The 13,238-nt window shown below is 49.8% G+C and overlaps 1 protein-coding gene across 2 annotated transcripts in view; it reads left to right on the top strand.

The window, feature by feature from the left end:
- Positions 1–222: 222 nt before the first annotated feature.
- The window catches only part of adam19b (ADAM metallopeptidase domain 19b), a 200,579-nt gene continuing 187,563 nt past the window's right edge, over positions 223–13,238 (top strand). For both annotated transcript variants that reach the window (XM_038795297.1, XM_038795298.1), the window contains exon 1: positions 223–597. In XM_038795297.1, coding sequence (XP_038651225.1) covers positions 498–597 — 100 coding nt within the window. In that variant the 5' untranslated portion in view covers positions 223–497. The remainder of the gene's footprint in view (positions 598–13,238) is intronic.

Genomic DNA, 13,238 nt, shown 5'->3' on the forward strand with positions numbered 1-13,238 from the left:
AAATGACACACGGGCCAAAATGAAGTTACGGCTGAACTTACACAAATTTAAACAAAGAAATGAAGCTCAAACTCTTCCAGCCACGTGCATGAAAATTGTGGTCGAGCGGAATGTCTCCACACAAACCAGAAGGAGGGGGGTGGTCCTACAATGTAATACATTGAAACAGAACTGAGACCACACACAGAAATAAAAAGCCCAATCACAAGTTTGCAAGGCTGCAAAACGGAAGAATGATCATCCAGGCGTCCGGATCGACATGTATTGTGTTCATTTAGCCCCAGACGGTGCTTTTAACTTAATGGACAGAGCTTCACACTTGAGGGGGGGAGGATCCAGGGAGCTCGTCCCCCCTCCCAGTGATGCCCAGGACGGTCTGGCTGAACAAATCCAATAGAAACGGTTACGGGGAATTTGGATTTTAGTGAGGGGGGGGAGGGGAGGGGTTGCTGCTGAAGGAGAGAGTCACTTGCGGACAGTGGCATTTGGAAGGGCTGATGGCTCAGAGATTGGGACCGATCCAGAGACCCCCAGTCCATCTCGCTCAAGTGGCGTTCTGCCTGGTGCTGGCTGGCTGTGTGGATGCAGCGGGCGGAGGTGAGGCGTGTCCCTTCAGTGACTGTACACGGCATCAATGTGGAGAATCTGACCGTTAGCGCAGGCATGTGTGTGTGTACGAGAGAGAGAGAGAAAGAAAGAGAGAAAGTTACTTTAAATCTGAGTGGAGAGGAGGTCGGGAGGACAACAATGCTTTAGACGTCTTTTGTTTCCCTCTACTCCTGATTAATACCAATTGTGTAATTCTCCTTTGGGAGAACAGAGCATTGAACTCGTTAGTCACAGGCGCTGAGAGCACCAGACTGTGGAAAGAAGGAAGGATTCCATCCCATAATAAGACTTGTATTTCGGGATCTGCGGGGGGGGGGGGGGGGGGGATAATATTTTGTGACCTGTATTATGCAAAAGATTATGAGGAAATGGCAAGGATTTCCCCACCTTCCAAGCTCCAACTCCGCTCATGATCAGAGCGCAGAACTTGGCCAGTTAACATTTTGTGAAAACGATTCGTGTGACATTGCTGCAGAGTAATATTCCCACTCGGTAATATCACAGACATCTGCCTGGTGTGTGAATGCATGTATGTCTAGTGTGTGTGTATGAGATATGCATTTGTCTGTATGTGCCAATGTGTATGTGTTTATATACATGGCATGTATACATACACACACACACATATATATATAGTGTGTAGATGTGTTTGCATAAAATATTTTATGTGGATATGTGATTGTGTGTGCACATTTTGTGGATGTCCCAAGGCCTGATAAATGTGCATTCCTTTAGTTGTGCATATTTGTGCATTTTAATATGTGTATTATATATAGAGTTACAGTACTGGTAATCGGAAAGGGCACTCAGAGTTCAACATACTGGAAAATCAACCTCTTGAAATTGAGTATGGATATTAGAACTAACAATGTGCGTTTTGAATAAATCAATCAGACGCTAAGAGATAAAACGATTGGTTTATGTGCTGGAGTGTGTTTGGGGGACGGTGGGGGGAGGGGTGCGCAGGATGCTAAGGTAGGGGTGTGGGGGGGGGCTTGGTACAAAGGTAGGGGTGTGGGGGGGGCATGGTACAAAGGTAGGGGTGTGGGGGCGAGGCATGGTACTAATATAGCGTGTGGGGGGGGCAGAGGACAGTACTAAGGTAGGGGTGTGTGGGGGGTAGAGGACAGTGGGGGGTTTGGGGCATGGTACTAAGGTAGGGGTGTGGGGGGGGCAGGGTCGGAGCATTGTACTAAGGTAGGGATGTGGAGGCGGGGCATGGTACTAAGGTAGGGATGTGAAGGCGGGGCATGGTACTAAGGTAGGGTGTGTGGGGGGTCGGAGCATTGTACTAAGGTAGGGATGTGGAGGCGGGGCATGGTACTAAGGTAGGGTGTGTGGGGGGGGTCGGAGCATTGTACTAAGGTAGGCATGTGGAGGTGGGGCATGGTACTAAGGTAGGGTGTGTGGGGGCAGGGTCGGAGCATTGTACTAAGGTAGGGATGTGGAGGCGGGGCATGGTACTAAGGTAGGGTGTGTGGGGGGGGGGTCGGAGCATTGTACTAAGGTAGGGATGTGGAGGTGGGTCATGGTACTAAGGTAGAGGTGTGGGGGGTCGGTGCATGGTACTAAGGTAGGGATGTGGAGGTGGGGCATGGTACTAAGATAGGGGTGTGGGGGTGGAGCTTGGTACTAAGATAGGGGTGTGGGGGGTTGGAGCATGGTACTAAGGTAGGGGTGTGGGGGGTCGGAGCATGGTACTAAGGTAGGAGTGTGGAGGCGGGGCATGGTACTAATGTAGGGGTGTGGAGGTGGGGCATGGTACTAAGGTAGGGGTGCTAAGATCCTGTACAGTTATGCTAGAATTTAAAAAAAAAATAATTTTCAAGATGTGGGCATTGCTGGGAACATCAGCATTTATTGCCCTTGAGAGGGTGGTGAGCTGCCCTCGTGAACTGTTGCAGCCGATGAGGTCAAGGTGCTCCCATATGCTCTAGTTATCTCCAGCATTTATAATTAGAACAACTGAGATTTTGGTCTGTGGTGATACCCCTCCAGATGTTGATGATGATGGTGGGTTGGGCGATGGTAATGCCATTCAATATCACTGGGACATGACTATCTCTTGTCAATGATAGTCATTACCTGGTAATTGTGGCACAAATGCCACTTGCCACTCGTCAACCCATTTTTTGCTACATGAATGTGTCTGCGTTAAAATGAGAGATGTTGGTATTGTGGACTGGAAAACCTGGTTTTAATATAAAATGCCCAGGGTCCAACAGAAGAGTTCTCAGGTCTGGGTCAACCTGGTGCAGAATAAAGGTCTCTTTGCTCTGTGCCACAAAAAGGAGGTGAGATTCTCCGTTTCCCAGTGGCGATTTCGTAATTGGCGATCAGGCGGAGAATCCCTTTTTCTGACAGAATTGGGGGCGGCACCTGTTTTACGCAGGTTTTGCATGCTCCGCCCCCTCCAAACAGCGTCATCACAGTGTGTGTGACACGCCGTTGGGAAGGCCTCAGGACGTCACCTGAAGGCCCTCCCCCGATGTTTCGCCCCCGATGGGCCGAGGTAACGACGGCAAAGGGGACGTGTGGCCCCAGCCGTGCAGGAACCCGGCGTGGCGGCTGCAGACAGTGCCCGTCGCCGTCGCCGTCGGGCGGGAACCGTACTGCTGGCCAGCGGGGCTTCGGCGAGGGCTGGGGGGACTGGCGGAGGGTGGCCAGTGGGTGGCGAGGTGGTGTCCATGAGGGGGCACTATCTGGCAGTTCGGGTCCGCGCATGGCCAGCGTCATGTTGCATGACGCGACTGCTGCAGGTCGTCGCCATGCGCATGCATGGCTACGGACCGGCAATTTTCCGGCCGGTTACTTCATGGTGGCCGGGCGTTTTGCGTGCCGTGTGGCTGCTAGCCCCTCACTGGTCGCAGCATCGGTGAGGTGGCGCCACCGATATGTTTCCATATAAAACGCCCCGGATCCTCTGCACTTAGCCTCAGAATCGGAGAATCTGGCCCAAGGCTGTTTTTCATTTTTGGTTGGACAAGGGCTGCTATCCAAAGAACCTAGCAGCACCCTCTGAGTATAGAGATGACTGATGACTTGGGTGAAATACCTCAGTAGAACCAGGCCGGAGAAGATGAGGGGAGAAAAGTAGTTCTAAACAAAATGTAGCTAAAAACAGACCAAGAGTACAGTCAAAACATCAGTGCAAATATTAAGGAAAATAACTGCTTGAAACTGGACAAATTTAACATTAACCATCGTGGCATTTTATTAATTAAAAAATGGCAACCATAAAAATTACGGTTCATGTATGTTTTGTTCCATTGTAAAATATTTTACTTATGTGGCCTAACTTTGCAAGCCTGTTGACTTAATTCTACACTGACTGATCACTTATACCAAAGCAAGAGGGGACACTGCATTACCATTAGATTATCTCTGTATGGAATAGATTTGGAACCTTGCACCTTGTTGGGTCGAAGTCTACAGTTGGACCATTGATTGCCCATTCAATGGGTGGAACCTTATCAGAGGTGTCAGGCTCAGATTGAAAACTGGCGTGTAACTTTCCACTCTCCAAATATTTAGCCTACTAGAAAAAAATGTGTGGGCATGGTATACGGTGTCACTCTGGTGGGGCGGGGCCTGATAGAGCCAGCAACCGGCTCCACAGAGGTCAGGGTGCCATGTTTAAAGGACGCCTCGACCAGAACTGCAGCATAATCGCCCCCAGCCCCCATTACAGAGGTATCAGGGCCTTCTCCCCACCAATGACAATCATCGCTGGTATTCCCCCCTTCCCACCCACCCTGCCAATCAGCAGCAACTTCCACTCACTGCCCCATCCCGTCGCTGGCATTCCTCTCCGGCCGCCCCCCCCCCCTCCCCACGACAATCCTTGCCAGCATACTACCACCTCAGTGTCCGCTCTCTCACCACTTCCCCCCCCACCACACTGTGGTGAATGTAACTCCGTAATTCACACTATTGTATATACATGAGACCATGCATTGATAAGCGCAGTTGCGTTGCCTGACCACTAGGAGGAGTAGTGCTGGGAATGCTTAGGAGTTTGTACAGGGCTCCACCCGTGGCTCTGCCCACGACTCCTTCCCCTGGACTGCTGTATAAATAGCAATGCTCAGAGCCAGTCGTTCAGTTCATCGAGAGTTCATATCTTAAAGAACGTGTCTAGTGAATTGATGGTTCCATCAATTTAATCTACTTACAACAGAGCCAGCCTGTTCCACGTTGAACTTTCGATTGCACCCCCCATGAGGCTTCCACTAGGGCCCACACCGGCACTTCCCCGGCACAGGTTGGCATTACTTTGGTGATGCTAGGGTGGTGCTGCCAGATTGGCACTTGGCCAACCTGACAGTGCCAATCTGTGCCGGGGGACATTACCTCTTGCCCCCCTCCCTGGAGGCTATACCTATCTCTGCGCCCCCGGAGGATCCCTTCAACTGTTTCTCGCTTGGCCAAACCTGTTGTAAATCCCGCTGACATGACGTCACTTTGGCAAGGTATGAAGATTTAGTGAGGGAGATCATGTGGGGGGGGGGGGGGGGGGGGGGGGGGGTTGCCGGCACCCTGATAATAACATTTAAATCAATAGAAATCTATTCTCAAAAGAGGTTCAGGCCCTTTGCGGGCGCAAACCTTGTGGCATCGTCAGCGAGGGATGGGGAACGTCTAGAAACACGATCTCTCCGGTGAGAATGAGGAGTCCCGATTATCACGGGACTTTCAGTCCGCATCGCCGATCCCATGCACAAGTAGCGGGCTCAAAATTGGCCCCGGTATTTGTCAGTCATGCACTTCATGCTCATTGAACACGCATTGCTGCCACATGGTGCCCCACAATCACTGCCATGATGCCTGTGCTAGTTCCCAGATGCCAGGCTGAATGGGTAAGTTGGTGATGATGACTGAAGTTCACCACCACGCTTTCTCCACCCTCCCCCACCAATCCTCCTCTTGCCTTTTTTACTGAAATGACCTCAACACCAGCATCCAACTGGTAATGTATTCAAGTAATCATCTAAATGGAGCTGATCAGAGATCTGTTAAATGGATGCATTCATAAATCTTCACCCTCCAGACTCTGCAAGGGCCAGCATTCCGATCAGAACAGCAGATCTGCCGAGCAATTATGCACAGTTTTGATAACTAGAAAATGCTCCTGCTATGTTCCTTCACTAATATCTTTTTAATAGCTGATTTCTGTTCGTGTGTATGCTGTTTCAAACCAGGCCGCCTTTTTATATTGTTTTCTTCTAGGCTGGGTATCTGTCCATATCTTGGAATCAAACAGTCCAACTTTTAGGTTGATAAAGATGTGAGTTCGTGCCAGTTTATGTATCCACCCTACAACACGCAAACACACACAAATTTAATCTGTGTACTGTAGCATAGAAGCATTACCAGTAGAGTTTACTGAAGGTTTAAATGAGTTGTCAGCAACAGCAAAGATGGTTCCAGGACAGGAGCTACGCCTATTAGGAAAGATTACATAATTCTGTGGCTCTTTTCTCCAGCAAAGAGAAGTCTGATCTGTGACCTGATGGCGATCGTTAAGATTCTGAAAGTGGGCAGCACGGTGGCGCAGTGGGTTAGCCCTGTTGACTCACGGCGCCGATGTCCCAGGTTTGATCCCGGCTCTAGGCCACTATCCGTGTGGAGTTTGCACATTCTCCCCGTGTTTGCTTGGGTTTCACCCCCACAACCCAAAGATTTGCAGATTGTTGGATTGGCCACGCTAAATTTCCCCTTAATTGGAAAAAATGAATTGGGTACTCTAAATTTAAAAAAAAGATTCAGAAAGTGTTTGACAGAGTGAACAACAACAAAAATAGCTTTTATTCATATAGTACCTTTTGAATAATTCGGACAATGCCCGGGGGGGGGGGGCAGCACGAATCCTGCCCTGCCGCCCCGACGCTGGCTGCTGTATTCTCCGCCGCCATTTTTTGGGCGGGGCTGGGATTCACGTCATGCCAGTCGGGGGCTGTTGGCAGCGGTCCCCCTGGCAATTCTCTGGGCCCCGATAGGCCGTTTGGCCGGCCGTTTTTGGCCAGTCCCGCCGGCATGAATCACTCAACTCCCGTACCGGTGGGACCTGGCAGGTAAATCGGCGGGGTGGTTCCCGGGGGGGGGGGGGGGGGCACGGGGGGATCCAACCCCGGGGGGAGGGAGCCCACGGTGGCCTGGCCCGCAATCGGGGCCCACTGATCTGTGGGCAGGCCTGTTCCATGGGGGCACTTCTTCCTTCCGCCCAGGGGCCGGCGCGGAGAAGAGAACCCCCCGCATATGCGCCAAAATACACCGGCTGATCTGCGCATGCGCGGAACCACGCCTGCCCTTTGGTGTATGCATGAATACGCGCCGGCTCCAGTGGCGCCAACCCCTCCAGCGTCCACCTAGCCCTCGAAAGTACGGAGAATTCCGCACTTTCGGGGGCTGTTGATGCCGGAGTGGTTGGCGCCGGTTCTCCCGCCGGCATGGGGACTTAGTCCCCAGAAGGGAGAATCCCGGCCTATGTCCGAAGGTGTGCCACAGAACATTATAAAACCAGGTATGACACTGAGCGATGGAAGGGGATATTATGGCAGATAACCAAAAACTTGCTCAAAGAGATGTTTTTAAGTGTCTCAAAGGAGGAAAATATGGCGGAGAGGCTCAGGGAAGAAATTTCAGAGCTTGGGGCCTTGGCTGCTAAAGGCCCGACCACCTGTTGTGGAACAATTATAATTGGGGATTATAATTGGAGATGCACAAGAGACCAGAATTAGAGGAGCACAGATATCCTGGGGGGTTTGTGGAGCTGGAGGAGATTGTAGAGATAGAGAGGGGTGAGGCTTTGGATGGATTTGAAAGCAAGGACGCAAATAAAGTCAAGATGTTGCTGGTCTGGGAGCCAATGTCGATCAGCAAGTTTAGTGGTAATTGGGAAGTGGGACTCGTTGGAAGCCAAGACACAAGCAGCAGAGTTTTGAGTGAGCTCAAGTTTATTCCAAGCGTGGAACAGGGCGGCATGGTAGCACAGTGGTTAGCACTGTTGCTTTACAGTGCCAGGGAACTGGGATCGATTCCCAACTTGGGTCACTGTCTGTGTGGAGTCTGCACGTTCTCCCCGTGTCTGCGTGGGTTTCCTCCGGGTGCTCCCGTTTCCTTCCACAAGTCCCAAAAGACATGCTGTTAGGACATTCTGAATTCTCCTCAGAGCACCCGAACAGGCACCAGAGTATGACTACTAGGGGATTTTCACAGTAACTGCATTGCAGTGTTAATGTTAGCCTACTTGTGCCATTAATATCGATTATTATGTGGGAGACCAGCCAAGAGTGCAAAAGGCAGAGGCGAACTTACACTTTTGGGGGCACACACAGCCACCTCTCAGTATGGGGTACCCCATTGACCAGGGCCCTGTGCTGCTGTGCTGTGTGTTTCATTGTAAGTCTGCCTCTGCCAATAAGACTATCGAGTCTAGCGGTAATGAAGGCATAAATTAGGTTTTCAGCAACCTATATGCCGAGGTAGGACAGAGTGGGGCAATATTACGGTGGTGGAAATAAGTGGCATTAATGATGGCATGAATATGAGGCAATCGATAATTGATGGAAGGCTTATATATTTAATCCCCCCACCCCCCAATCCACCCCATGAACCCTGTAATACTATCCATTGACTTCCAACCTGTGGCCCAGAGACAGTTCCCTTGTAGCTCAGCTAAGTGGCAGATCACAGTGTGTGAGCTGAGGTAGTGAGTGCCATCAGATTTGCAATTGTAAAGAGAACACAACTCTGACTGATCTGGCCCTCATACATCACTCACTTCTTGGGCTATGGGATCACAGGACTGTGACCAGGAAGATTGCCTGACAGATCCTTTGTCTATTTTGTCCGACGGGAACTGACACCAATTGTATTGGTGCAGGGAGATTTGAGTTATTTCAGCGTAGTACAAGAATTAAACCTGGGGCTATTTTAGAATTGAAGCAAAAAAGAAAATACTATTAAATGTGACGACGGAAATCTAGGCTAATGCTATCTGGAGTGCGACCTCTTCCTAAACATAGATTTGTACATGTGAAAAGTTATTAAAAAATTAATTGCATGACATCTGCATTAGCTACACCCCAGTCCCTAATGAGCTGTTAAGGCATCCCATTTGGACTAAAGGTTAATAGGGATGGGTGAGATGAAAATCTGGTTCCATAAGATCTCGGTGCCTGCATTGCCATACAGTCGAATGACAGTCATTTTACCTAACCCTTGGTAGATTTAAACTCAATGGAAATGAATAGAAGTCACTAAAATAGGATGTTCATTTCATCAGCATGTGTTTACTACATCTACCTAGTTGAGCCTCGTGACGGCAAGCTTTAGCCCTCTTTAGTAATGAGCCACATTTCCCACCATGTACCCTTCCCAACTGAACCAATAGGAAATACAGGCTTGCATTTATAATGTGCCCTTTATGACCTCAGCAGGTCCCAAAGTGCTTTCCGGTCAATGAAGTACTTTTGAAGAGTAATCATCATTCTAATGTGGGAAGCATAGCAAGATCCCACAAACTGGAATGGGATAAGGACATGATAATCTGTTTTCGAGATGTTGGCTGAGAGAAAAATATTGACCAAGTCATCAGAGAGAACTATTCTGCTCTTCAAAATAGACTGATTAGATCTTCTCCATCTCCCTTTGAGGGTAGGCTGGGTTTAACATCTAATTTTAGTACTGCAGTGGAGTGCCGGCTAGTCTCGGGAGTGGGACTTAAACACGTGGCTCAGCTGTGAGAGCTCTTATCACGTTGACAGTGAGTGAGGTGACCAGTTTACAGCTCTTTCTTTGTGGTATGTACCGCATGTTGAGAGTCAGATCTGGGGAATTAGGGGAATTTCGGCATGTCACCAACCTGTCTCCTTTATATTACTTAGATTTCCTAAGCTCCATTGAACTCCAAGCAATTATAATCCCAAATTTCATTTACGTACTTTATGAACTATGCAATCATCCTCATGGCAGAGAATACAAGTACTCCCATTCAGAATGATGTGGAGATGCCGGCGTTGGACAGGGGTGAGCACAGTAAGAAGTCTTACAACACCAGGTTAAAGTCCAACAGGTTTGTTTTAAATCATTATCTTTCGGAGCACTGCTCCTTCCTCAGGTGATTCACTTTAATTCACCAGGTTGGACTTTAACCTGATGTTGTAAGGCTTCTTCCCATTCAGAATGTCAGCTTTCAAGCTGACCTGGGCTGGCTTCTTCCTGATTTTTTGGCCATTCTCTCTCTTTTTGGGGAGAAATTCTAACTTTATTTATTTTGAAAGGTGTCACAGTTCACAGTGGTTAGCACTGCTGCCTTACAGCGCCAGGGACATGGGTCCGATTCCGACTTTGCATGACCATGTGGAGTTTGGACCTTCTCCCCGTGTCTGCGCTGGTTCCCTCCAGGTGTTCCAGTTTCCTACCACAGTCCACAGATGTGCAGGTTAGATGGATTGGCCACGCTAAATTGTCCCTTTGTGTCCAAAAGGTTAGATGGAGTTACTGGATTATGGGAATAGGGTGGGGGCCTGGGGCTAGGAAGGGTACTCTCTCAGAGGGTTGTTGCAGACTCGATGGGCTGAATGGCCTTCTTCTGAACTATAGGGATTCTATGGATTTAATAGAATTCACAACTGAGAAAGGAAATGCCACATGCAAAACCAGTCCTATCTACGTGATGGTAACAGGGATATTTGGTGTAATAGGGGAGGCAATGGCGTTGTGGTATTGACACTGGACTAGTAATCCAGAAACCCAGGGTAAACCTCTGGGGACCTGGGTTTGAATCCCACCATAGCAGATGGTGGAATTTGAATTCAATAAAAAACAATCTGGAATTAAAAGTTTAATAACCACCATGAAACCATTGTCAATTGTTGTAAAAACCCATCTGGTTCACTAATGTCCTTGAGGGAAGGAAATTGCCATCCTTACCTGATCTGGCCTACATGCGGCTTTAGATCCACAGCAGTGTCATTGACTCTTAAATGCCCATAGGGATGGGCAATAAATGCCGACCCAGCCACGATGCCCACATTCCATGAATGAATTTTAAAAATGATCTTCTCCTCACTGTTCTGTATTTTAAAGAATAGAGTTCAGTTAGCCCAAGTGGTTGGACGGCTGGTTTGTGATGCGGAGGGACACCAAGAACGTGGGTCCAATTCCCGTACCATCTTATTCATCTTATTACAATTATCCATTGTTAAGTCTCAGGCAAGTCACCACTCAGGAGCGATGACTGTAGAAAAATTTTGATTTATTCTCCTTACTATTTGCACCTGCTACTCCTGAAGGGTGTCCAGGGCCCGGCCCACATATGGGCCGGGGTATTTATGTCCCAGCAGTCCTAGGGATAGCAGTCCCTATCCCGTCATCTGGGTAAATCACACTCAGGTGAGGCCACAGGAACCCTGAGGTTGCAGATCCCTGGGCTTCCTGTAGGGTCATCCCCCCCCCCCCCCCCCCCCCCCCCCCCCCCCCCCTCTCCGCCTCCCGATGCATCGTCCATTTCGTCGGGCGGGGGGAATTCCTTTGTTCTCTTTTCCTGGGGTTGTTTATCCAGCTTCCACCGTTCCGGGCCTAGAGGAGTATAACGGACCAGGGAGGGTCGCTTTCTGGTTGAACGTCCAGGTGGTTCCTGCTCCGCCTCTTTCTCGGTGGTCACTCCTGGACCGGTGTTGACTTCCATGGGAAAAAACTCCACTTCCGACTCCTGGTTGGATAGGTCGATCTCCTGTGTTTCGGAATCACAAAGCTCAGTCGTCCCACAGAGCATCACTGACAGCTGTTCCGGAAGAGTGTGGCACCACTGGACTTGGCGGCCCAGGTGGACCATTTTGTTATTGTTCCCGGAATCCCCAACGTCCCGTCTGTAAAATTCCAGATGTAAACGTCATTGCCTGCAATGAGTTCCCAAATGGGTCTGGCTCGCTTCGTTTCAACCTGTTCCTGGCAGTCGCGAATCTGACCCCTGATGTACAGCGAAACGAGGCTCAATCATGTGCGCAAGCAACGTCCCACCAAAAATTATGCTGGCATCATCCCGGTGGCAGCATGTGGCGTGGATCTAAAGTAAAACAGGAAACGGGCGAGGCGGGTTTGAATGTTTACACAGCACATTCCGCCAACCCATTTGAGGATGGGTGATAAGGCGCTGTACGGGCATGACCTACCCCATTTGTTTCAGAACATCCACGAACTCCGAACTTGTAAAAGCGGTTCCATTGTCTGATACAAGTACCTCTGGGAGTCCATGAATCCTAAAAGTTTGCTTGAGCCGCTTGGTGGTGGCACAATGTAGTCGTCGCCGTCATCCAGTGGACATCCATCCATTTGGAATGTGCATCTACCATAATTAGGTACATCGCCCCCTGAAAACTCCCCACAAAATCTACATGGAGGAGGGACCGTGGCCAACCCGGTCATTCCCACGGGTGAAGTGTGGAGCTGCTTGGGGAGCTTTTGGTGGTACTGGTACCCTGTACACTGCTTTGCCAACGTCTCGATATTTGTGCTAAGCCAGTCCACCGCACATAGCTTCGGGCCAATATTTTCATTTTAGAGACCGCGATGGAGGCTTTGTAAAATTGCTCCTTGGCCGCATTCAGGGATGACCACTGGGGAATCCTGCAGCAGGATGCCATCCACCACGCTGAGTTCTGCCACTTAGAACATAGAACAGTACAGCACAGAACAGGCCCTTCGGCCCTCGATGTTGTGCCGAGCCATGATCACCCCACTCAAACCCACGTATCCACCCTATACCTGTAACCCAACAACCCCCCCCCCCCCAACCTTACTTTTTAGAACACTATGGGCAATTTAGCATGGCCAATCCACCTAACCCGCACATCTTTGGACTGTGGGAGGAAACCGGAGCACCCGGAGGAAACCCACGCACACACGGGGAGGACGTGCAGACTCCGCACAGACAGTGACCCAGCCGGGAATCGAACCTGGGACCCTGGAGCTGTGAAGCATTTATGTTAACCACCATGCTACCGTGCTGCCCAGCGCGGTAAAAGCCCTTATGTGGTAAAAGCCCTTAGGCCCTCTGGGAGGGCACGGTGCTGAGACCCGTACAGCGCTACGTGGCGGATCCTGGCCAGCAGTGAGTCTGTCTGTGTCCATGCCTTTACTTGGGCTGCCATCACAGGTAAAGAGCCCATAAAATGTAAGTTAGTAACTATTTCACCCGGTGCCGTTGGTGTTGGCGTACTGGTGGCTAGTGGGAGATGGCTGAGGGCGTCCACGAGAGGGATTTTTGTCAAAAGGAGAGCCCAATGCTGAATGAGGGCGGACACCACTGGGGGAATCGACTTATCCTCTTTGAATAATACCAGTAGGGGTTTATGGTCTGTATACGCTGTGAACGCATGTCCATAGACATACTGATGGAACTGTTCTACGCCGAACACAAGTGACAAACCTTCTTTTTCTATCTGAGCATTTTTCCGCTCTGCTGTCACCAAAGTGAATGATGTGAACACAAAGGCCGCTCGGCACCATCATCCATCTTGATTCCCAACTTTTCCAACGGTCCAGTTCTGCATCAACCTTTGGTTTCAAAGTGTAGGGAATGGGACGGGCCCGAAAATAGTGTGATTGGGCCTCTGGGCCTACTG

This window comes from Scyliorhinus canicula, chromosome 4 (assembly GCF_902713615.1).
Source record: "Scyliorhinus canicula chromosome 4, sScyCan1.1, whole genome shotgun sequence".
NCBI classification, from domain to species: domain Eukaryota; kingdom Metazoa; phylum Chordata; class Chondrichthyes; order Carcharhiniformes; family Scyliorhinidae; genus Scyliorhinus; species Scyliorhinus canicula.